The 26,871-nt window shown below is 38.5% G+C and overlaps 1 protein-coding gene across 1 annotated transcript; it reads right to left on the bottom strand.

The window, feature by feature from the left end:
- Positions 1-585: 585 nt before the first annotated feature.
- hs3st3l (heparan sulfate (glucosamine) 3-O-sulfotransferase 3-like) lies at positions 586-26,251 on the bottom strand. Its single transcript, XM_038304365.1, has 3 exons — positions 25,412-26,251; positions 3,389-3,618; positions 586-1,663 (listed from the first exon to the last, which is right to left on the bottom strand). Exons 1-3 carry the CDS (start codon positions 25,867-25,869, stop codon positions 1,275-1,277), a joined length of 1,077 nt encoding a protein of 358 aa, XP_038160293.1. The 5' UTR covers positions 25,870-26,251; the 3' UTR covers positions 586-1,274.
- Between the last annotated feature and the right edge of the window lie 620 nt (positions 26,252-26,871).

Genomic DNA, 26,871 nt, shown 5'->3' with positions numbered 1-26,871 from the left:
AAGCCGACTTTCTCAAGTACATCCGCGCAAGGTTGCCGTCTTCGCCTGACCCACCGCAAACACCGAAGTACAGCAATAATAATCAAGCATAACTTTCTGAATGTGACGGGCGCCGCCATTTTGATTTGCTTGATTCGCTCCTCCTTCGTCTTCTTCTTCTTGGGTTTTACGGCGGTTGACAAACAGCGTTTGGTGCATTACCGCCACCAGCTGCTTGAGTCCCTCCTTCAATCCTAGCAGTAATACCGCACATCGTCACTAGGAGGCGAGGAGTCGAAATAACCGAGATAAGTGTGACGTGTGAACGGTCGTCAAAACTGAGCTTGGCCTGGTTACCGATCCAAGCTCGGACCGGTCTCGGCCTGGATCGGTTTTTCAAGGGTAGTGTAAATGGGGCTTATGATAAACCGACCAGCTTCAACCTAAAAACCAATGTCTAAATGACATGTAATGTTCCGGTATGTGGGAGGGGGGCACTCCAACTACACACTCCATAGTGTCGTTACACTGTTTGGGCGATCTAAAAACATACACAAAAAAAAATTTGGATAACAATAACTAACAACTAATTAGTGAAATCCAAAGTTAATTCATCACTTTTCCTTTATTTTACCAAAACCAAACTTTACTGCCATCTAGATCTCATTAGCAAGAGGGGCCTGGACAGAAAGTCCACATCATACATAAAAAGAGTCAGAGAAAATACAATCAAACACTCAAAGCAGTCATAAAATGTTGAAACTAAAAGATATTATAGTGATTTTAGAGCCCTGGCACGGATTTATAGATTCACATAGCTTATCATGTTTAAAATTTTAATCTATATGTTGATTATCAATGAAATCAATAAGCAATATGTTGTAAAATCTACAGAAAAACATTGAGCTGTGAAAAGTCTGAAATGTATAGAAGAAAAATTGCACAGACACTGAGTTTTAGCATCTTTGTACAACTATAACAGCTTGTAAGTCAGACACTGAAAGCTTTTTTGTTTATACCAATCATCATAAAACCACACCCTATACCAACCACAGTCTGAATGCATCTTTCGCAGAAGCACAAAGCGGTATTTCTGACATGTCAAGATGAATGGCTGATGCAGACAGAATGTATTGACACTAAGATTTCAGAAAGAGGTCTATGGAGATTCTCCTTGGCTGGAGACATTATTGACTGTGTTTAGCGCACTGAGTCGTTTCATCTGTCTCAGTCAGACAGAAGATTTGCACTAAAGCAGTGCCAACTGAGGCGTCTAACTTCATGCAGGTAGAGGATCAGTGCCATCCAAAGTTTTGCCCTGCAAGCTGGTAGAAGCGCTGGTTATGAGGCTTGTAGAAATCCCTCAGTTTCTGAATCACCTCTGGGTCTATGGAGACATGTGTCCTCCCTTTTGTCTTTCCCAGACAGTGGGGTTTACTGCTGCCCTCTGGTTTCTTTAAGCAAGGAAATCCTTTAGTTTTGTTGAAATAGAAGTGTTTGTCTGTGACTATCCTCTGAAGACCCAGAAAGTCCTGGACTTTCCCCAGTTCTCCAGCCGGGTCAGAGATGAGCCTCTCCCCGCTGACCAGATGGATCTGACTTCTGGGGAACCATGCCAGCCAACGCTCCATGTGCTGGGCATAGAGGCCGATCCACAACGGGCTCCACAGAGAGTCAATCTGACCTAAAGAGACATGTAGAAAGGAGGATGGTCATGACTTCTGCATAATTAGGACGGGGACACACTACCAGAAAGTGAATACAAATGTTCATGGCATGTTAAATATACATGATTCTTAACTATTTTCTATAGAAGCTATTTAAAGCCCCATAATATTCTTTTCACCTGGGTAAAAAGCAGTTTTGATTGCTCTAGCAAGCTTCAGAAAATGAATATAGATCTGTATGTTATTCATCCTAATGATGTGTGGTGAAATTGTGAAGATAACTGCACTACACCATGAGTCCAAACATTGAAGAAGAAAAGCACAAAGGGAAAAAAAAAATCTAGCTATTTTAAGAAACAAAACCTTTTCTGTTCAAGAGCCAGGATAAAGAAAATATTTTAAATCATATCTATATAAATCTGCATTTTTGCCCGAAAAGTTGCTTTTAAATCTGCTGGATTTATTTGTTTATTTACAGAAGCTAAAAACATATTATTCTCTAAATTATTCCGAATTTATTGATAGGATCAGATAAAAAAATATATATAATATAATATATACATTTCTAAAAAAAAAAGAAGAATATATTTTATATTTTGGTGAATGCAGTATATAAGTACAAACAGTAATTACTAACTCTTTCTTATAGTCCCTTTCACACTGAAACCCCACGTTTTTAAAAACCGTGTTGACCCGTTAAATATGGGCTTCTGGCTCTTTTCCCATTAGACCTAAAAGCTAAGTCTGACCCCCTGCTGAAAAGCTGCGTGGCCACTGTCCCTCACCACTGCATGTCCGACGGAAATCAGGGAGGTAAACAATGGAGAGCAACACGGATGGGAAATAGAGTGTAATCAATATTCCTTATTATTTCACTCATATCTGTCCAGATGCCTCTTAGCAGTGCTGCAGCGAGTTTATCGAATGTAAACAGAGTTGTTTCGGCTTCTTAGATCAGACGTGGCTGGCGTTGTGTGTTGATGTCCATATGTTTTGTTCAATGGTGTCATGTGAATTAGTGTGTCAACCCGGGTCTGATGTTCCCAATTCATCCGATCAGAGCCGAGGCGATTTTGATGCGGATCACATGCCGACGGGAAAGTCTTTTCAAAAGACCTGCTCCTAAACCAGGTTATTCTACCCAGCAATGGAAAAAATGTCTATAGGAGATTCTATTTGTTATTGTCTGTGAGTTTCATCCCTTGTCGGAAGTGACATGTTTTTAACACAATTTAGAGAACTCAGATAATTTCTGTCCACATTAGTTTGTGTCATTTGAAACTTATTGGCGTTTCAGAGGACCTCCAATAAACGCTCAAAGATCATATTCATTACAATGAAGGAATTTCCTCATCATCATATTGACTCAACAAAGCAATTGGTACATGCAAAGCTAGTAAGGTCTGCTTATGGCAATGGTGATAGAATCTTCAAACAAAGTTGAAAACAGGATTTAATTTATTGTCAAAGGTTGAATACTAGATTATTCTACATCAGATTCAGCTTCAAATATGGTGATATTATCATTCCATTTCCTATAGAGAACATAGCGAATGTTCAGCTGTTGGTCAAACGTCTTGGAACAAAAGTGCTCATATTTCCGCCTATATTTGGTCAAGTCTGAATAAAGCAAGATGAGAACAAGCTGTGAATATTTACTGTGGATGAAATGCAAATCAAATCAAAATGGCTGAAAGACATTTTTATGGGCAGCAAAGGCATTGCCATGTGAAATGAGGTACCTGTGGTGCGGTTCTTGAAGGCCAGACTCTCAAAGGGTGGGATGTCAGGCGTCTTGGAGATGATCTGCGTATAATCCGATATGGCTCGTGTCACAGGATCACGAACAACCACGATCAGCTTCACATCCTGAGACATGGCATGGACCCGTGCTGGTGTGTCCACTGTGACAAAATACCGCGGCGTCTTCTCAATCACTATTTGTCCGTCAAGGGCTTTGGGCATCATACTCCTAGAAGTATAGAATAAAAGAAGTTCTGGTATACAGTGGCTCTCAAGAGTCAAAACAATACTGCCTAAATAATAAAAAATGAACAGGGTTGTACATTTCAAAACTAATGCTTTACTACAGCATCTTTTAAAGTTTTTCTTAGCTAATGTCACATCTAAACATGACATAATTGTAAATCTACCTTAACTGATTTTCATGAGAGGATTTTCTTTGGACTCTATGATACTCAAAACATTAACTCAACCATTGCGACTTCCTCCACCTTTACAAAAACTCTCGCCTGAATAACAGTGACCCCACTGCATGATGCTTCCACACTAATGTTTCACTAGGAATCCATGTGATTATAGCTAAATATAAAACACCACAGCACTTTTAGGATATTCCTGTTCTTGAAACACCTTAAAAATTGTAGTCCTGTCTTTTCAGATAAAAATTCAAGAAAAATGTCCAGTTTTCATGATGTCGACCTCTATGTTCATCAATCATTAGTAACTAACTTAAGTTTCTCATATTGTATAAATACTTCTCTGTAAACCCTCTTTCTCCTGACTCATACCTTTGATCATCGTATGCCCTTGTTCCACTCAGTGGGGTGTGACCATTTTTACCACAAGGTTAATTTCACATTTATCCTTGCAATTTTTAAATAAAGCATACTACAACTCCTTAATTATTCACCTCATTTTGTGAAACTATTTTTACCATCCTACAGAACAGGGGTATGGATAAAGATCAGATAGTAGTGGTAAATGTGTTCAGTATAGGATGATATCATTCGCAAATAGTGGGAATACACCCACCCACAGCCTCAGGCTGCCTCATACAACCCATTACTCACTCTGACATTCATCATATAACAGGCATGGTAGCATGAGCGGTGACGAAGCATCGGCACAGTAACCTCCCAAAGATGCAGACCAGCCATTGAGGTGCAGCTCAAGACAAACACAAGAGTCACTCTCTGAATGTGTATCAGCGCTATGCTCCTCAGACTCCAAGACAAATCCCAGCAGATGGGATTCATTTAGAGATAAATGACTCCAGAGGCCCCCCAGGACCAGCTGGAGGCTCAGAGACATCTGCTAACACACCTGCCACACACCTAACCGACTGATGGAAGAAACACGGCTCTGATTCAGCATCTTAGCTCGTATTAAATGCCTCAATTCAAACAAATGCTCAGTTTAAACATAGGATAGATGTTCTGAATGCAAGGTTCTAACTTTAGCAGAAATTGCTTAAAGATAAAAAATGGGAATACAATTACTTAGGGGTTGGGGAAAAAAATGTAATCTTCTACAGATAGTCAAGAAAAAAAATAGCGATGAACAAAAACAGCAAAAAGGCAAAGAGAATTGCGATTATTGAAAAGTATCCATTCAGCTACATCTGCAGTAAAACTGACTCAGCATTGTGCTGTCATCATGCTGACAGTCAAACAGGGTGGTGGTCATGTCATGGTCTGATGCTGGTTTGCCTCCTTAGGAACTGCGTCTATTATCATAAATGATGAAAACAAGAAGTCTCTATCGGTTTCGCTAGGGGAGCACCGATTGCAGCTTTATGACCGATCACAGTTTTAAAAAGCCTTATTTTTATAACTAACACTGTCACTTAGACTTTGACAACTTTAATTGTCATTATGTATACTAAGAGTGTATACAGAATGAAATTTGGTTTTGTACAACTCTCATGACATTTCCATTTCTTAAAGTGTGATTTTTATAAGATCACAAGACATTTAAATCTATCTTAATGAAAAAATAAGAAATCTGAACTACTCTCATACATAGATTAAAGTTTAAGGCATTGGCAGTAGGTGGTTTTCGGACCTTTACAGAGGTAGATCAGATTGGTGGAAAAGATCAGTTTCACATCCATGTATTGTCCGATTACTGATCTCCCAAATTTAACTAAATTGAGGCTGATCAATCAGCCGTAAGATAAATCAGTGCAACCCTAGTTACTGCCGGGCCATGACTAAAAGGATCTAAACCTCAACCTCCCTTGGTTTATGGTTTATAAGGTTATGTGAGTTGCAGAGTCAAAGTCTGGATATAACCCTGAAGTAATGCGGTGGTATTACTTCATGTTTGAAAACTCTCCAATAAGCTGAATTAATTCATTTAAAACGGTCAGTGGTAACAGAACCAGATTTAGGTTTACGGGGCAATTTGATTTTCCACATAGTTATACAGATTATCTTTGTCTGATATGAAAACTTGTATGATGATATAAAACATCTATGTGTGGCAGAAGATAAAGCAAAACAAAAAATCTATAAGGAGAAAGTTAATTTTCACAGCACTTAATATGATATAGTAGATTAGTTTTTACAGCATTACTGACAGATTTGCTCTGACAATTACACAAATAAGACCAGGATACACTTCATGGCAGATGTGCAAACCCTTAAGTCCATCAATTTTAAATTGCGCTTTTACAAAAAGTTTTAAAAAAATTATTAAACCAACACACATTTACTTTTTTTGCTGTTACATTTATAGAGATGAGTCTTTAATTTTCCTTAAATGAGTTTCCCCGGTTTCTTATTTCGTACAGTTAGAAGAGAAAAAGTTTCCAATGAGCTTTGAACGAGGCATTAATAACAGAAGGACGTGCAGAGAGAAATTACACACATGCAGCACACAGCTGATAAGAGTGAGGGCAGGATGCTCCAGCTGTATTCTTGCATAGGCTCAGGTTTCAGGTGCTCCTGAAACCCAAACCTCCTATCAATACGACCTCTCCCTTCAGTCTGACAAACTCACATACACACCTACAGTCACACGCGTGGCGATTTCATTTGATCGGATGAGTGTGAGGCAGTTTTCACCGCCGCTTAGCCTGAAGACTTCCCTTTTAACTCTAATAACCCTGAGCAGCAGGAGCCGTGCAGTCTGTTACACACAGAGACACAAAGACTCGTGAAGGCATGTGCACAACACACACACAAAAACACTGCAAAACACAAACATACACTCATTATTCACTCATTAGTCAATTGCTCACTATCATGCCTCTGCTGTCCCCGTGGACCCAATTCTGAAAACCAAAAACACACACACCCACAGAGGAACAGACACATTTTATAAAATCACAGAGATTCTGCACACTTAACGGGTGGGTGTGGTGGATTTAAATGCAGTGTGTGTGTGTGTTTCTTTTAAATGAAAGGGGTGGATGACTGATGAAGGAATGATGGCGGTGGACGCAAACGCGCCTCCATTAGCAATCTGTCGGTGAATAGCCTCAGAGCCAAGAGCCCCATACCATTACCTAAGCACAAAGAGCTAATTACTGCCCCTAAGAGCGCCATCAAAAGAAAAGATCTCTTATAAACATGTTTCTGCTGCAAGCTTAGCGAAGACCCACTAATTGACAGACAAAATAGCCGTTAGCTTCTCTGATAATAAAACCTCTCCCTTGTGCTACTTCTGGCATACAATTCCAGCGACCTTGAGGATAGCTCTATAACTTCAATTTCACTGAAAGAGAAACATTGCGTAATATGTTTTCATTAACACAGTGTTTGTTTGCTATCATTCTTTTTTTCTGCCTTGCAACATTTATAACCCATTAGTTCACACATTGTTCCCTTACAACGTTAAAATTTGTTTTCTATCATGATCTGATATGAAATACCAAACTAAAGTAATGGCTTAAAAGATAATTATAATTGATTCTCATAATATCACACACTAATACCAGAATTTACTGTAGTATTTCTCTTTCTATTAATAAGCAATATCCCCTCATGTGTTTCATTAAATCTCAGCATATAAATGCAGCTGTTCTGTGAAGGCCTGAGAGGTTTATTAGAGAACATTAAGGGACATAAACGGGTCACAAAATGATTTTTTAAGAACTTAAACCAGGGTTAAGTTGTAAAAAAAAGATCCCAAGCTTTAAATATATCAGCTTTCTAAAATCTGGAAATTCAATTTATTTCAATTTAATTGAAGATAACTTTATTAATCCCAAAGGGAAATAACATGTTGCTGTATCTTACTATAGTGAGCTGTTTAAATGTAAATAGCTGCAGTTGATCCCAATGGAAAAGCATTAGAATCATTTGCAGTGAATTCAGTGAATATCATTTTTCCCCATGAGGCCTATGGGTTTGTAACCAAATCTTTAGTGACCTTCTTGCAATGTTTTTTTTTTTCTGCAATAGCGTATTTTGTTGCCATTACTCCAGAAAGACAAAATTTGTGAAGAAAATAAGTAGTATTCACCTGACTGTTTTAGTGTAATAATCTACCATTCTGGACTTTTTAGTTCTGTGTAAGTTTTCATTTTTGGTTCTTAGTTATGCTTTATTTTTATGTTAGTCTGAATTATGAAGATTTATATCACTTTTGATTTCTTAGTTTTACTCTTCCTTGTAATCTATTTTCTGCATTTTTGCTATTTTATAATCCTTGGTCTGGTTTTAGTTAGTTAGTTCAAATTTTGGTTATTCCACATTTTGTAGGCATTTCCTATTGCCTTATTTAATTATTTTCTAGTTAAACCCTGTTTTCCCTGGTTACTCTTTGTTAACCTTAAGTGCTCCGTTCCCTTCCCCTTAGCTCCTTTCTAGCTTCTTCTGTCCACATCTGCTCCCAATTAACAGATTACCACCAACCCTGACATTAAGATGCTTCAAATTATTGCTCCAAATAAAAACTATCAAAGTTTTTGCTTCCAACTCATCAAAATGCATCCCATCAAATTAATTTTCCATGATTTTTTCCAAAGCTTAGCATGAAGTCGGATGTTGTCGTTTTGCAACATTAGCCTTTTTTTTCCATGTAACAAAAATGTGAAATTTAGGCAAACTTCGAAAAGTTAAAAAAAGAAATCCGAATTTGTTGTGTTTGCATCTTTAATTAAGTAAATTAACTAAGCACTGCAAAGCGTAAAGTCAAACATCGTCGATATTAAGTCTTTGCAGATGGCCATAGTAAACAGGAAATAGAGGCTGCATTCCAGCTCTGTCTGGTTCTGCAAAAGAAGAAAGTGTTAATGAATGTGTTACTATTGAGCATTTTTTTTTACGTTAACATGTCAGCTGGTAACGGCGATGCTGCATCCAGCCATGCTTCACATGCTTGAGCTGACAGCAGAAACACTTGGTCTGTCATGTGAGGTAAAAGTTCGCTACATCGGACCCGATTCAAGAAAACTGTTTCCATCTACCCCTTTTCGTAAAACAACGCTAAGTCAAGCGTAAAAATATTTTTGTGTTGTTTTTTTTTTTTTTTATGCACATAAAAAAAGCTGATGGAAACACACTTAGTAGTGGTTCCCCTGGATGGGTTAGAAGCCTGTAAGGTAGGAGGGTGGATTAGAGGTAACCTCTGTTATGTTAAGGCCAAACACTAACTGGAAACACAGGGGATCTGGAGGCACCATGTGTTGCAGATAAACCCCACTTCCAAAATGTAATTAATTGGCAGTTTAAAAAATTCCACTTTTAGCTAAACCTTCATGGTGCTCGTTTACTACTTAGTGTAAGATCAAACGTACAACATGATGGGCAGAGGGATTATCCAGCAGCTTAGAATAAGCCTCTGCTTGCCTTTGAGGAACATCTCCTTTTGTCGCTTCTTTTCCAATATTTCACTAAACCTCCCTTGTGAATTACTATTACTATTTGCGAGCCAAGGCCATGGGCTATTGATCCTTCGGGTGGGGGTAAAAGAAACTCTGTATAGGTAGATCTGGGTGGTGCACGGCCAGGAGCGGGGGGGATTAAATGTCTTTATACTGGGAGCATAGTAATGGGGTGTAGGCTGTGAGGAGGTGTTAGTGATGATGTTAATGTGGCAGTGGGGCTCAGCTGGGACGGAGAGTGGCAGGTGGAGGCTGAGGGAGCCAGAACCCTCTGGAGCCCCATCAGCAGCATGCTGTGTCATGTGATGTGTGCCGCGTCTGTGTCTGTTAAAAAATGTGAAGCAATTACTTTGTTCATCACAAAGTCCAGCAGAACACGAGCGACGCAGACTTCCGGGATTCTGTTTATTAATGGCGTTTGTGTCAGAAATGAAACAACAACCAATCAAGTTGGATTTATTCTCCACACCTGACGGCTGGTTTCTGAGCCAATTTTGAATTTTGGGTGTTTTTTGCATGTTCATGCATTTGTATGAGTGTGTTATTGGGGGGTCAGTCATCCATTCCCCCTATATGGGGGATATTAGAGAATCAGTCCATTGTGGCTGTGCCCTGTCCACTTCCAGGAGACATCCATCATAGAGGGGCCCCGGTACTCACCCAACCCCCTGCACTTTTGGTTTCAAAGCCCCATGGGAAGGTCTTAATGAGGGCCGGAGAACTCCACCCATCTGAGCCTTATGGCAATCACCCTCAGTACAGTATAGAAACACAGACAGCACCTAAACACCATCATGCAACATCATATTTGCCATATAGGTTGAATCATTTGAAGAATTATTGAAGATTTTTTAGTTATTTATTTACAAGAGACTTAATATGTTTCACCTGGCTAAAGACATGCTGGACATTTAGTGTTTTGGTAAATCTTCAGTGATTTGCACGGTAATTGCAATCTATTGTTCAAGCACAAGAAAAAACAGAAATGACACATGTTGTGTCATACAAGAACAAGGCCATCAATGTATTGCTATGAATTCAGAGGTCTATATGTGCTCATTATAAACTGCAAAACCTTCCACTGGAGCAACTGAAAATAGACTTTTTTATGGAACTGTGTTCATAGAGATAAGGTCCTCACATCGGTGCCGACTAACCAAACAAACAAACTGATGCTTGATCAATTCAAGTAATTAATCTGGAGATTATCAAATGCAGGCCAGACTCAATGATAAAAATGCAAAAAAAAAGCCCTCAATTTTTAACGCTATATCATAAAGTTTGGTCAATTAGCCGATCATTTATAGTTTTTCTCATTTATCTCTCTCTTATTTTGTTCTTTATACTTCAAAAAGGCTGTCAGACGAATAGTTTAAAAACATGTTGATAGCCAGCCAAATGACATCAATGAGATAGTAGTATTAAAAAAAGCTCCTATGAGACGATAGCTGTGTTCCTCTATTAACAGTTGTTCTTCATCCCTGGCTGATTTAACTGGCTGTTAAATTGTCGCATTCGTTTCCCAGCTGTAAAAGTAAAACCTCCCTCCATTCATGTTTCCCTATGTTTCCTATTTAATTATCAAATGTTGAAAAAGATCACACTTAAATAAAAAAAATTTTATAATAAAATTTTATAATCAAACATTTTTAATTGACATGAGCGCATCAGAGAGCATTAGAGCGAACTGGAGCGGAGTGAAACCCTCGCTCTTGCCTATGTGCTCCACCATATTTCTTCCACTCCACCGCCCCATTTAAACTTTTGAAACCTTGCTGAGAACACTCCGAGCATGTTAAGTGAAAAATGAAACGCCAGTTAACTGGACTGTACCAGATACAACCAAGCCGTGCTAAATCTAGTACTAGTTCAACAGTAGGGCTCAGCACATTCAGCTGGTGCTCGGTTCTCTGATAACAAAGAGTGCATGAGCGAACTGCATCATCTCCTATTTACAGCTGACTCATTTTGCAGTTTTTCCGAAGTGTTTGCAATTAAAATATCTCTTCATCTGTTCACAATAAATGGCATCAAAGAGCGTGGTGTGACCGGGGATGATGCCACGACTAAGGATCCCATTGAATTTTGGGTGGATGACGCTATCCAGGCACATAAGTTCCTGAATGTTTTGGGCGCCCCCATTATTATTAGTGTGATTCCAGCATTGAGAGCTGTAGTATCATGAACCGCCCATAGCAGGCTAGGAACCGTACTTGCATGATGTGTAAATGGTTGTAAGAACCAAGCTCAGCACGGTTAACTGATCCGAGCTCGGTCCGAACTTGGCAGGGATCTGTTTCAGAGGGCATAGTGTAAATGGGGTAATAGCCAACTACAACCAGCAGCTGTGGAACTGTAAGCCACACCCCTCTGATTCCACTATCCCAGCATTATGATCTGAAAGCACACATGATGATCTTGGTGAATGAACTTGTGTGCTGTAAAATTAAGTTGTGATCTTTTTTTTTTCTTTTGTGGAACTATCGAACTAACACTCTGACATGTGGTTGCAATTATTGATCCAACCCTTTATTGCTTTCGGCCCACTGCACATTACTTATAATGAATAGCGGCCTTTTTTTTTTAACCAGTTATGGGAGCCTGTTAAAGTTTCATATTTAACCTAGATATCTTCCAAGAAAAAACATTATCAAAAAGAGGTTCTAAGTCTTGAGTTGTTATTTTTACACACCTTCTGGTTTTATTTTCCTTCTATTTTTATTGTTTAATTCATGTAAAATGCTTTTTACTTTAGCTTTTGCCTTACCTACACACTCAAAGTTACAGTGAGATTAAGGTTCTCTGACTTATACACATGGTGCACTGTCATCTCTCCATGTAAAATGAATAATTTATAACTGCTCTGTGTGAGAAAGGTACCAAAATAGAGAAAGTACTACTGCAATACCTACTCATAATATACATTTCACAATCAATATTGGCTGGTCAGAGATTTTGTAAAAGTATGCTTGGGGGAAATATTTCCCGTATCTAAATCATTACATAAGAATGTTTTCAAGTATTGGCCTCATAGCTGTCAACCTACCAGACCTTCAAAGACAGACTTTTCTTTTAATCTAGTTTTTGCAAATCAGTCTGGGTAGCGTAGAGTTTTTAATGAAATGGTATGAAATCTTTAACTGTTCTAGACAAGGAGAAACAGAACTGGTAAAAAAAAAAGTAAAAATACTTAATAAATTTCTTTTTATGATATGCTCTAACAGAAGGGATGATAACTGACTGGCCTCTTGGACCAATTTAATATTTTACTTTTTCAGTTTACTGAAAACTTGACTCAAAGACCTTTAAGGGTCTTTAAGACTTTTTATAAAGCTTTATATCGTCCTACTCAACAACTTTAGCTTTGGGGGTCTCTCTATCTCTAGCTGAAACTAGAGATAGAGACTCAGACGAATGACAGGACAGCGGGTGAGTGTTACATATTATGCATAAATATGGTTTGAAAAAAGCCCAGACAGCTAACATTGGTAATTAGTGATAGCAGGTGGTTAGAATAGTGTAAAGACATGTCATTTGACTTAAGACAAATTTAGAAAAGACAAGTCAGAAGTAGATTAGGTCAGTTAAATAGATTATTCTTACTGCTTTACATAGTCTCTTCTCATGGGCCTATTCTGGTCAAGGAAGCTGCTTAAACAGAGGGCTGCAAAATAATAATGAGATTATCAGAGAACTAAGTTTGAAGTGATAAATGGAGCCTAGGCGGAAGTTTAACTGAAGAAACTGATTGCTCTCCTTCATCCACCTGTGACACAGCCAATCAGCTTTGAATCACACCTCCACGAAAGCCAATCGCCATCTAAAGGTCATCTTAAAAGGCCTCCAATACGAACTTTTCTGCTCCTGTGCGCAGGCGGCAGATGCGCTGTGTGACTTCATTCAGTTGACACCATTTCAACCCACCTCCACCCCCTCCTCCACCATCGTAGCTAAAGATTCATCAGTGTGTAATTCCTCCTGGACTCTTACTGCGTTCCCTATCTCATCTCAACCGGTCCGGCAGAAGATCGTCATGTTGAGCCTGGTTCTGCCAGAGGTTTATTCCCAACGGAAAGCTATCTGTCCATCCAACCATCCCTGAATCCCGGAAATCCTATTTTTTGGTATTTCAACCTTTAGATTAAGCTTAAGATTGACTCATTTCCAAGAAAGCGTGAGCTTGGCTTGGTTGACCTTCTCATATTAAGTGTCAGGTTCAGTGGAAGTTAGAAGAGGAATCAAATAAAGAGATGAGGAGGCAGAGATGATTTCTTGCAGATTTCATTTAGATGTAGGTGGAAAAAGAAGCACGAATCCAGGAATAATAAACAGGTAACCAAAAATACGAGACGACAGGGAGAGACATACATGAGGAGTGAAGTAATGAAACAAATCGGTTGGCAGAACAAAGAATGGGCTTATTAGCTGACAGGGAGCAGGTGTGGATAGAATTAACTAGAAGGGAGCTAGGGGAAAGGAGACTCACACAAGGGGGCAACAGAGAGTAACTCAAAAAATACAACACTTCTTAAAAATAGCTAGAAAACAACTACAACGACACAAAGTATAAAAGAAATCAATGACCAAGAAAACACAGAAGGAGATAAATGAAAGTGTAACTAAAAAACTCAAAAAAAGATGCAAACAGAACAAGTCCACAACGGGCAGAATCATTTTGTTTTGGGGTATTCTTCAAAGATTTTTTTTCACTGTGTCTCCTTCATAATAACAGTAAGTCAAAGCTGTGTCTTCGACTTAGAGTCAAAAATGTTTTGATACCACAAGAACAGAAACATCCGCCTGAGTTCTCCTTAATATGAAGGATCCTAAAGAAAAAGCTCCAAACACTCACACTTTAAGGAGGTCTTTTTGTTTGGACAATTTATCATTAGTATACAACCTAAACTGAACCCTAAACCTGACGCCAATGGACTCCATGCCTTACGCCTAATCCAAATAATAATAATAATAATAAAAAAAAGATCTTCATCATCTGGTCCCCATGGACCCTGCTGGTCCTTAAAAGGTTGGTGATTATTCCAGTAAAGGTCCTAAAAATGCACAACAACCACAGAAACACACTGAAACACACACACACACACATCGAGCGGCGGCTCTGATGACAGTCCCCCAGGTTGAAGCAAAGGTCAGCAGAGATGTGTCAGATTGTAGTAAGACATACTTCACCCGTCTCACCCCCAGTTCACCTACGCCTTATCTCTCCTCCCTCCCCTTTCCTGACCTTCTTCACCTCGGTCACCTGTCATGTCATCCCTGAACAGGAAATCATGAGTAAGATGTGAATTTTCAGTTGAACGGTTTCAGTGAATTCCTGCGTAACTGAAGTAAAAGGCTATGAGTAACATGAGCCCGTTGGGCCGTTGTGAGGGAGCCGGGGGCGGTTATGCCAACTTAGGATAAAGCTTCCTGCTAATTGTAACAGAAGCCGAGCTGACCAAAGCTAGCCGTCCTAATGCTGAAGTCACCCCAAGGTCAGCATGAGGAGATAACCCAATCGATCCCAGACAGAAGGGGAAGAAGGAAACTTCGAATGCATCTCGGAGCCTATCCTACTACTCCTTCAGATTAGATCTGGGCTTCAAGCACCATTAGTGAATCTTTGTCAGAAGCTTTGATCTCCATTGCTCTGGTGAGGCCAAATGTTATTTTACTCTCATAGAAAAGAGAAGTGATTCAGGGAAAGATACACCACTGGCCTTCTTTAATTTAAAGCAATGGGATTGCAAGAGTAATTATTGGCACACGAAGTTCAATGACTCACTTTGCTCTATAGCTGAACTTGAGCCGACCTTTTTATTTCTGCTCCCCCAATGATCCTGTTTACGTATAACAATGTTGCCTTTTATATATTAATCTGTCATAATCGTATCTACTTTTACAATACTAGAGAATCTTGACATAAATAGTAAAAAGAAACTTAAATATTTCAGATACAGAATATAACACATTCAGTGATAAAATCCATAACATTAAATATAAAATTCATACCGATTCAGCACTAGCTGGGACACATAGGACAGGCTTAAAAATGGTTTATGTCTGGACACACTGCCCCTGGACTTTGTACACAGAAGTACATGAAGCACAAAGTTGTTGGATGTTTTAGCTGATTTAACTCAGGCATAAACCAGAAGCATCAGATGACTCTCTAAATGATTTGGGAGCTACTGTCGAACCTCATGAACCCTGATGGGCTATAGTAGGAAGCAGGGATCATCAGCCTCCACTGATGCTCTAAAAGTTAGACTAGAAAGTCATTTTTTATAGCATATTGATGCTATAAAAAGTATTGATGCCTCGTAATCAATAGAGATTTCAGTATTGCAGGGATTCAACATGTGAAAGTACGAATCTTCAATGGCTAAATCTGAATAAGGATATACCCCAGAGATGGACCACAGGTCTATTCTAGTCGGACTACGCAGCAATTTTATGAGTATGACAGGAAGAGAGACGCGGTTACAAAGTAAAACACATCCTCTTTGGGGGAAAATACAAAATAAAATATGTTAATCGCACGGGAAAAGAGTCAGTTTTGGAGTTGCAAAAAGAGTATATAGTAAGCAGGACGGACTTGGAAAAAAAACAATGAATGAAACATTAAAATAGAAGACTTTAACCATGATAGAAAACGATGAGGACAGAAAACAGATAAAGTAATGATCCTTTTTGAGCATCTCAAAAAAGAGGTACAATAAGCCCAGTTTATCGATGTCCTTGAAAGAAATAACTTCAGGAGGAGAAAAAAACTGATGTAGTAAAATAGTGATCCCCTTTTAGCCTCACAAAAATAATGCGGGGCAGACAGAGCAGGTAAGCGGTGCGTATCTCTCACCTTTTTATGAAAAAAAAAGAAAGAAAAAACATGGATAAACTTCTTGGATGTCTCTCTGAGAATCACCTCTCACTGCCTCAGTCAGCATATTAAATGTCCCACAATGTTTATTGCTGTTTTTCTTTTCTTTAGACACAGATCTCATTATGTATTTCATATATTTAGATTCTCTATCTGTTCTGATTAGACATGCTGCAAAGACTCGTTATTTTTATAACTTTTACTAATCTGTCCAAGTCAAATGTGGGAAGTTGTTTTAATTTGTGTATAGCACAGAGACAGGAGAGAAAAAAAATCTGGGAAAAAAGTTGGATCGCAAATCATTTTTTTCCCAGACAACAGACAATATTTTTTTAAAATTGGTTAACTAAAAGATATCAGAAACATGCCCAATTTAATAAATCCAAAAAACATTCTTTGCTAAATGCATCCAACCTCCTTTAATCTGATAATGGCTTTAGGCCTGGTGTATTACATAAAGGTTAAATAGGTCATTACATGTAGGTGTTGCATATTAGCTGCTACTAAAACCTTGTAAAGCTAAGTCAATTAGTTAACACTGATTTAAAATAAAGCATGACAAATCTAAAGATATCATAAAGATTTCACAGTTTGCGAGTCATTAATGTCATTGTCTTTACCACAATAAAAAAGCGTTTTTTTGTGTGTTGTTTATTTTTTTGCATTTTTTATTCTGGATGTTTTTTATGTACAGGTGCTGGTCATAAAATTAGAATATCATGAAAAAGTAGATTGATTTCAGTAATTCCATTTAAAAAGTGAAACTTGTATATTATATTCATACATTACATACAAACTCATATATTTCAGATGTTTATTTTGTTTAATTTTGATGATTACAAATGACAACAAATGAAAATCTCAAATTCATCATATCAGAAAATTTGAATATTACTGAAGACCAATAAAAACAAAGGATTTATAGAAATGTTGGCCAACTGAAAAGTATGAACATGAAAAGTATGAGCATGAACAGCACTCAGTATTTAGTTGGGCCTCCTTTGGCCTGTATTACTGCAGCAATGCGGCGTGGCATGGAGTCGATCAGTCTGTGGCACTGCTCAGGTGTTATGATAGCCCAGGTTGCTCTAATAGTGGCTTTTAGCTCTTCTGAATTGTTGGGTCTGGTGTATTGCATCTTCTTCTTCACAATACCCCATAGATTTTCTATGGGGTTAAGGTCAGGAGAGTTTGCTGGCCAATTAAGAACAGGGATACCATGGTCCTTCAACCAGGTACTGGTAGCTTTGGCACTGTGTGCAGGTGCCAAGTCCTGTTGGAAAATGAAATCTGCATCTCCAAAAAGTTGGTCAGCTGCAGGAAGCATGAAGTGCTCTAAAACTTCCTGGTATGTGGCTGCGTTGACCCTGGACCTCAGAAAACACAATGGACCAACACCAGCAGATGACATGGCACCCCAAACCATCACTGACTGTGGAAACTTTACACTGGACTTCAAGCAACGTGGATGAAGTGCCTCTCTTCTTTTCCTCCAGACTCTGGGACCTTGATTTCCAAAGGAAATGCAAAATTTACTTTCATCAGAGAACATGACTTTGGACCACTCACCAGCAGTCCAGTCCTGTTTCTCTTTAGCCCAGGCAAGACGCTTCTGACGCTGTCTGTGGTTCAAGAGTGGCTTGACACAAGGAATGCGACAGCAGAAACCCATGTCTTTCATACGTCTGTGTGTGGTGGTTCTTGAAGCACTCACTCCAGCTGCAGTCCACTCTTTGTGAATCTCCCCCACATTTTTGAATGGGTTTTGTTTCACAATCCTCTCCAGGGTGCGGTTATCTCTCTTACTTGTACACTTTTTTCGACCACATCTTTTCCTTCCCTTCGCCTCTCTATTAATGTGCTTGGACACTGAGCTCTGTGAACAGCCAGCCTCTTTAGCGATGACCTTTTGTGTCTTGCCCTCCTTGTGCAAGGTGTCGATGGTCGTCTTTTGGACAACTGTCAAGTCAGCAGTCTTCCCCATGATTGTGTAGCCTATAGAACTAGACTGAAAGACCATTTAAAGGCTTTTGCAGGTGGTTTGAGTTAATTAGCTGATTAGAGTGTGGCACCAGGGGCCATCAATTTTGAACCTTTTCACAATATTCTAATTTTCTGATATGATGAATTTGAGATTTTCATTTGTTGTCATTTGTAATCATCAAAATTAAACAAAATAAACATCAAAAATATATGAGTTTGTATGTAATGTATGAATATAATATACAAGTTTCACTTTTTAAATGGAATTACTGAAATCAATCTACTTTTTCATGATATTCTAATTTTATGACCAGCACCTGTAAATGATTTACATGTTTAACTTCATAGCTATGTTTTATTTTCCTATATAATTTGAGCTTTTGTAAGCTTCTGTGAGTTTTTGCCAACCAAAAGGAGAGTGAAGCCTCTGCTGATGTTTATTAGCGTCGTTATTATCATCATGATCATCATCATCAAACAGATCAATGGTAAAATGTAGGAAAATGCTGCTTACAATGCTGATATTTCCATAATAGAAATAGCAAATATTAACAAAATGTTTAAAAAAAAATGATGTCTTAAAAGCTCTGAAGATCTTTTTTTTTTCATCTAAAATTCTCCACATGCAGCCAAAATTATACTTAAATGCAAAAAGATCAGACATATAGACCTGGTTAGTCTTAGTCTAGTTTTACAAAAAAATCACACCCTACTGCAACCTTTAAGAACCGTACAGGAAGAGCTATGAAGAGGGCAGGGCTAGGCTGCCTATAGATCAGATAAATGTATCGCTTAATGCATGCTAGAAAATTAGAAATAGTAGAAAATGTTATAAAAAAAGAAGAGTGAAAAATAATAGAAAATTATTTGTTTTATAAAATATCTTCAATTAAATAGTATTTTTAAGGTATTTGTTGTATTATTTGGCAAAATTAAGTCTGTCTCTGGATTAGGGCTGAAACAGTTAATCAGATTAATCACATTTAATTGATTATTGAAATAATTGTCAACTAATTTAGTAATCGATTAATCATTAACTGCAGAATAGAGACTCTAACACTTGGCTTTAGCTCACAGAGAAACCCACTTAAAACAATAATTATAACTAAATTGTAAAATATATACATATATATATTCACATTTTGCATTTAAGAACCCTTTCGTGCATAGTGGTCACTACAGTGGACAGTTATTAAATGGTTGTTTTCTCTTAAATGAACATGTTTTAATGTCACATTTGCACATATGTTACTACAGTGGACGCTAATGTATCATCCTGCCACTTGTCAAACTGCCACCTACTCGTCAGCCTTTGCAAGTGACTTTTTTTTCCTCAAAAAAAAAAAAAATGGCCGACAGAGGAGCACATGGGTTGTGAGGGAGAGGAATATCTGCTCATTCCTTATATTCTAGGCGATCCTTGCAGGTAAAAAAAATATGGGGACATCAAGTAACAATAGTTTTCTTTAAAACAAAACAAAACAAGGTTATATCAGTTGCACAAATGCGCATTGTCCACCCAAGTGGACATGTTACCAACTCCCTAAAGAAAGTATATTTTTAAAAAAAAAATTATGAAAATGTTTTTTTCATTCCTAAAGAGTAATAAAAACACTTGGTAAAAAAATCATAACATATACTATCATAATTCATGCATGAAAGGGTTAAAAAAAAACTTTTTGTCTGTTGGTATGCTCTATCCAGAACTCCTCAAATAGAAAAGTTTTAGTTTCACCTTTTTAAATGTTGTAAGCACAATCTTTATGGAACCTTCGGCTATCCAATTATTAATCAATTAATCGAAAAAATTAATACACAGATGAATCAATTTGAAAAATTATTGTTATTTGCATCTCTACTCTGAATCTTTAAATTCACTTTATGTACCTAAACTCTGTTTTCTATAGTAGAGGTTAAAGCCAAATGTAATTTTTAAATATTTTGGTAAAAACTACAACATTGTATCCTGAAATCTACTATTGCCAATAAAATACCTTGTGTTTCTTTTAAACTAGACAAACCTTATGTTCTTTTATCCTTTTCAATTTAATTATTGTGCACAATTAATAAAACCAAACTATATAAAGTCTACTTCACATTTAACCATTTTATAAAACAATTTTTTGACTGATATTGATCATTTTTACAAATACAAACACTAAAAACAAAACAATTTGTGCGACTTTGACACCATGAAAAACAAAGATGTCTGCCCATTATCTGTCTGTGTGTTCATGGTGTGGACCTTGTGTTATGAAGTGCTGTGAACACATCATTAACTCCCAGCGCAAAGCGACCTGGGGTCAGAGGTCAATTGACAGAGCTGACAGTGATGTCAAGTGGTTCAACGCTCAAACGACACCCATCTGGCCCGAGGGAGAGACGGGACAATCTGCTCACACTCACACATGCATCACATGCCGGACGACTAACCGTTGTTCAATGTTTGAGATTTTTGAAAATTTCAAGAACATTTTCCTTTACTTGTATATTATTGACTGAGAATTTAGTTCTGGTATTTAATATCTGTTAATACAGTAAATCGTAGGAATCAACTCTAAAGTTTTAAAGGTTTTCTGCCAAGAAAAGTACAAACACTGTTTAAAATTGTACACAAATTTTACACTAATTTCTATAACTACACTTTTTCATGAAGGATGCTGTGGTAGATTAAAAAATGTCAACATAGTCAAACATGAGATAGATCTAGGAAGTATAAACTTTGAGTACATTAGTCACAACTAAATATCTACAGGATCCCAAAATGTTTATGACTTTTGGGGTTTATTGTACTGTTGGCATCTAGTTAACCAGATCAAAAACTCAAACCAATGCTTAAGTAACGTCCAATTGAAATCTAGTTATTTGATTCTGGATTGCATTATGTTGTTGCATGTTGTTCAAGTTCAGACTCACTTATATAAATGAAAGTATGTTTATTTCTGTTTCTGGGCTGCAATTGTTTTAACATGAAATTGAAAAGTTCAGATATTTCTTTGCAAAACTAGTGCTGAAGCAATTCATTGATTTAATCGTGATTAATCTGTCATGATCGTGGCGCTGATTTCTGGTCTGATTACTCATTTCATTAACCTGCCAATCTCCACCTGGTTCTCTTGAGCTACTGTTTAACCAGCCTTCAGACCAGCCATCAGGGCCAGACTAGTCGAGCCTGTGGTGAGTTTCTTCTAGCGAGTAATAATGATTTCTGATTGCCTGATCCAGACTCGTTCTGCTTCCGGACCTCTGAGCCTGCCTGTCCCCGTTATGATCCGTTTTCCTGCCTGCTTTCCTGACTTTATGACTCCTGCTGTATTTTTGTCTCTCTGTGAACCGAACCTGGAACTGTTTCACAGCGATGTTCTGGATTTCCCTTTAGCACCTGTTCAGATCTCTGACATCCTGGGCCTGACTACAGGGCACACCTTCGACACCAGCTTTGGCATCGCCCTCTGGATAATCCCGCTTTCCTTCTTCTGCTCGGTTCTGATCTCTTGCCTGTCCTCTGATCCCCGAGCCATCAGCATCTAGGACCCTCTGTGTGGCTCCCACTGGGTCTTGTTGACAGCCGACCAGCTTGAACCAACCTCATCCTCTGGGACTGGACTGAACTATAAGACCAGATTAGTGACTCACACATTCATTATCATCCTCCTCCAGATAGAAGTGGTCACTAACCTGTGTCCTCCTCCTGCAGAGGTTCCTGCCTTAAATGCAGATGCTGTTCACTCCAGTTCTGCTTCTAATAAACGTTTTTAGAAACCTGTTTGTCTGCCCTGAATACTGGGTCAAATTGTTCTGAGCTTGACATAATCAATTATTGAAATAATCTTCTACTAATTTAGTGATTGACTAACATTTAATTGGAGTATAGAGAGAGGAAAGTATGCCTTTAGCACACAGAGCAAGTACATTATCCAAAGTACATTCAGAAAAGGCTACAAGGTTATAGATGCTGACCTACTGAGGTGTCAGTCTGCTCATTAAACTATGTCATAAAAAATAAAAAGGCAATTTTAAAGGTCTTTTTCAGTAAAAATGTAACATTTTGTCCTGGAAAGCAGAATAGATCAACATCCCAGACGCACAAATCAAACAATATTTGACTGCCAGTATAATGGTCCTATCATATACATTATGTAACCAGATACTTCGCATCTAAGATGTTCAACATTTAGCTACTCAGTCCCCCAAATATTTCCCCGTACGGAAAAGTTATGTAAGCTTCAGAGACTTTGCCATAGAAAAGTATTTTTTCTCTTCTTTCTTTTCTATATCGCCTTAATTGCAGCTCATCTTCCTACAGGAACAAAAAATGTGAGCAGCGATAGCCTCTCGCTTGCTTACTCTTTATTTTACGATTGATTTGAAAGTTTGATGGCTGACTTATAAGCACTTAACAGACAGGGAAGCTGCATCTTTAAGAGTCCTCTTGATCCTATTTGTTCATAGCCATAATGGTGAATGGTCTGTATTTATAAAGCGCTTCATCAGGTCCGGGAACACCAAAGAGCTTTAGATTACATTCCATCATGGTGGCAAGCTACACTGTAGCCACAGCTGCCATGTGGAGGCTGGATCTAACAGGCATCTATGGGCTCTCTGCGGAATGTCGATGAAGAGCCTTGCCCCATGACTTGATAACTGAGATGGGAAAAGCTGGGGTTTAAACCGGCAACCCTCCAGTTGCAGTACAAATTCCTTTATTGAACACCACTCACCCTAATCTGAACCCGATGCCAAGTGGCCTCTACCATGGGCTTTACACTACCACTACACCCTGTACTCACTGGCTTTTAATACATTTTTAATACACAACATTTTTTAATGTTGCGGTTGTTTTAAAAGTACGGTCTTTTAATAAATTTGGACATCCCCCTTTAATCCTCCTTAGTTGTAGACTTTCATTGTTTTCTATGAACCTCAGGTCTCAAAGTTGCCGTAAATGTCAACGCACCAGCAAAACTTAATGTGTGGTTGATAACAAACAATCCTTTGCAGACAGCTTGACTTTCAGACCAGGAAAAATTATAACTAAAAATGTAAATAACTACATAAAAAACTGCAAAAAATATATTTTTCATTAAAATATTTTTGAAGTATTGTGGCCAACCCTTGGCCTTAGGCTGAAGCCTCTGTAAGACCTTTTTACAGTCTGCCACTGGTTACATTTACAACATGAAAGATATGCAGAACATTTCCTTAGACACTTAGGCCTGTTGGCCACTGTTAAACTCAAACTAAATTGCATTTCCCCCAATTTTAGTTCTAAAGAAAAGCTGGCATGTTAGGTTTTACTGCCAGGCGGCTTTAAATCTTTCAGAAGCCATGATCTGCATGCAGTTATTCAGGCCCAGAGGTATGTAATCCTCCAGTCCACACAATTAAAAAAAAGTTTAATAAAGCACATAAATCTGCTAAGAACGTTTTTATATCTCAGTGATCCCTCAACTAGTTCAAATGAAAACTGGTTTTCTTTGTGTGTCCTCAAAAGATTTCCAAGTTTTGAGGGAACAGGCCGGGAGTAGAGCCACATGACAACAGTAACATCTGGCTCCGGCTCCAAAGATGATTACTCTGCTGCACTCGGAGAACTCATCCTATAGGCCTGACTCTTCGGCTCTCTGTCTTTCCACACTGTTCAAACAAGTGCAGGCCGCTCAGCAGGCACACACACACACACACACACACACATAGTGATGCACAGATTGGCACAGCCAGATGGCCGAGTCTCCTCATCACCTAAACCACAATAAAAGAACTGTTAACATGTAAGGGTGTTTGTTTCCACAATAGAAATTTGGATGTAGCATAAATAAAATATAAACAGCGAAATAAAAAGTGCTCAAACCTTTATTAAAAGGTGTATACTGCTTCAGTTTTATATACTGCTTCAGTTTAAGCAGCAGCCAAACAACCCAGGACATGTTAGACAGAGTACCTTCCCACCCAATCAAAACTGAGCCTTGTGCACAATATTTTAAAGTAAACAACAACCTCAATGACTCCCCATTACTAAGAGGTAGACCTCTTCTTCCGGTTCAATTTGCATATTTTTTAAGCCATAACAAGACTTTGTCGGGCTACTCTATGAAACTTGGAACTCAAAGCTATTTCTGGCATTTTGAATTGAAAAAGCTTGCAGGATAGGAAGCGAAACGTCTTCAAACTTGGAAAACAAAGTCTAGTGGATTGTTTTGTGCCATTTGGCCTCGGCAGATGGCCGCTCACACTGACTCTGGTTCTGCTGGAGGTTTCTTCCTGTTATAAGGGAGTTTTTCCTCATCACTGTCACTGCAAGCATGCTTAGTTTGAGAGATTGCCTTCAAGTCAAAGAGTCGATGCAATCAACTGGTTTTCCTTAGATAGAAAACTTTGAATCAATTTGACTGTATGATCTGGTGAACTGTAAATGACGTGATGTGAATTGTTGCTATATAAATAAACTGAACTGAATTGTTTTTTAACTTTTTTGGAATGACTATGACCTGGATGAATCTTCACCAGCAGTATTTTTATGCAATTTTATACATTTCAGAGATACCATAATATATTAAAAAAAGTATTTATTTTCCATTTGTATCAGAATCTGAAATTCTTTAGTAACCCCTTGTGGGAAATGTGGAACTGTGGTGCTCATGATCATCAGAACTGGAACATAAGAGATCAGACATCTCAATGCAGAAGAATGTGGTCCTAAGAACAACTAAGATACTGCAAAGGACCCTCAAGATCTCAGATAAATGAGTTTATGTTGAGATGGATGGATGGATGGATGGATGGATGGATGGATGGATGGATGGATGGATGGATGGATGGATGGATGGATGGATGGATGGATGGATGGATGGATGGATGGATGGATGGATGGATGGATAGATAGATAGATAGATAGATAGATAGATAGATAGATAGATAGATAGATAGATAGATAGATAGATAGATAGATAGATAGATAGATAGATAGATAGATAGATAGATAGATAGATAGATAGATAGATAGATAGATAGATAGATAGATAGGGGGAAAATGTAAAAAGAATCTGCCACCATCACCACCTACCAGGTTACCCCTTAAAAGTTTTCCTAGAGCCACCCCTGCGTTTCAGCCTTCTTTTTTTTGGATGAGTATATCTATCTATCTATCTATCTATCTATCTATATATATATATATATATATATATATATATATATATATATATATATATATATATATATATATATATATATATATATATATACAATAATCAATTACAGTTTTTGTCTTTTTTATTTTATTTATTTATTTATTTATTTTTTTTATGGATTCCTTGTGTTTTGCCAGCATACCTGTACCAATCCAGTCCCCGTGCGTAATGCCGATCAAAGAAGTGCGGCTCGGACCCCAGGGCGCGGATGTCCGGGTGGAGCCGCAGGAACTCCAGCAGAGCCCTGGTGCCCCCTTTCTTAACCCCGATGATAAGAGCCTGGGGCAGCCTCCGCGCGGCTGTCCACTCTTTCCCCGAGCTGTTGCCCTCCAGCGCCGGGTGGCTGCTGCCCAGAGCATCGGTTCCGTTCCCCTCCTGCGCCCATCCCGACCCCCTCACCACGAAGTCCCGCGCAGACGGCTTGATGTCAGAGTTCTCCGTGAGCTCCGACTCGCAGCCTCCGGTGAGGAGGTAGACCAAGGAGAAGCAGAGGATGCTCAGAGAGGAGGCGATGGTGAGTCGGTGGAAAAGCCGGCGGAGGTCGGTGGTTGGAGGGTGGTGGTGTTGCTGGTTGAAGTAGTGGTGGTAAAAAGCTCCCATCCCTCGGCTGTTGTCGCCACATGGGTGGCCATTCTACCACAACTTCAGTTCACATCCCGGAGAGGCGTCCTGTCTGTGCGCTCAGCTCCTCTCCACCTCCTCCATGCTGTGCGTCTGGAGCGCACCGGAGCGCACCTCCTTCTTTCTGCCCACAGTCAGCTCCAGCAGAAAAACAGCCAGACTAGTTGCTGATTTGTTTTATTTTGTTTGGTTTTTTTGTTTGTTTGTTTTTTTTTGCTTTTACTGACTCGCTACAGTAGCCGAAGAGAGAGAAATAAAACCCTGATTTCTGTGTCTTTGCACTTCACGGGACCTCTCTGTCTAATCCCAGGAAGATCCTCATTCAGGGATCTCTCTCTCCCTCCCTCCTATGAGCTTTCATTCCCTTCCTCTCTCTCCACTCTTAGATATCTTTCATTGGGGGGGTCATGGCCCGAGGCGAGTTTAAGTCCATTATTATAAATCGGAGGATCCCGGAGCTGAATGAACCTGCTGCGCAAACAAGCTCAGATCTGTTATATAATGTAAGGGGCGTCCGGTGTTGTTACCATGTAATTACCATCTCATATTTTTATTGTTATTTTGTTAATTATTTATTTATTTTTTATTTTGGTTTTAAAGACTTAGGGAAAATGCTTTTTTTAAATGTGGCATCTCATCCATCGATTGTACCAAATCTCTGTAACTTGGGACATTTCTTTACGCACATGGAAAATGTTCAAAATAAAAAAAAGTTTTAAAAAGCTTCAGAGCAGGAAGCCTCCACCATCATTATGGTAGTTGTTGCGAAATAGCAAATACGGTGAACATTGGGTAAAATTTGCAATACATTACTGATATGTATTTTTTCATATGTATCATTAACCTTTTGACCTTTTGGTGTTTTGGTGATTCATTTACTTTATTATTCCAATTGAGCAATATGACATTATCAAAGTAAAGTTTTATGCAATTTAAAATAAAATCTTTGGATAATAAACCTAGATTCAGACACTACGACAA

Source organism: Cyprinodon tularosa, unplaced genomic scaffold, assembly GCF_016077235.1.
Source record: "Cyprinodon tularosa strain WSP-4 unplaced genomic scaffold, ASM1607723v1 ctg531, whole genome shotgun sequence".
Lineage (NCBI taxonomy): Eukaryota > Metazoa > Chordata > Actinopteri > Cyprinodontiformes > Cyprinodontidae > Cyprinodon > Cyprinodon tularosa.
Note: the sequence above shows the minus strand (reverse complement) of the source record. Positions and strands in the feature narration are given on the sequence as shown.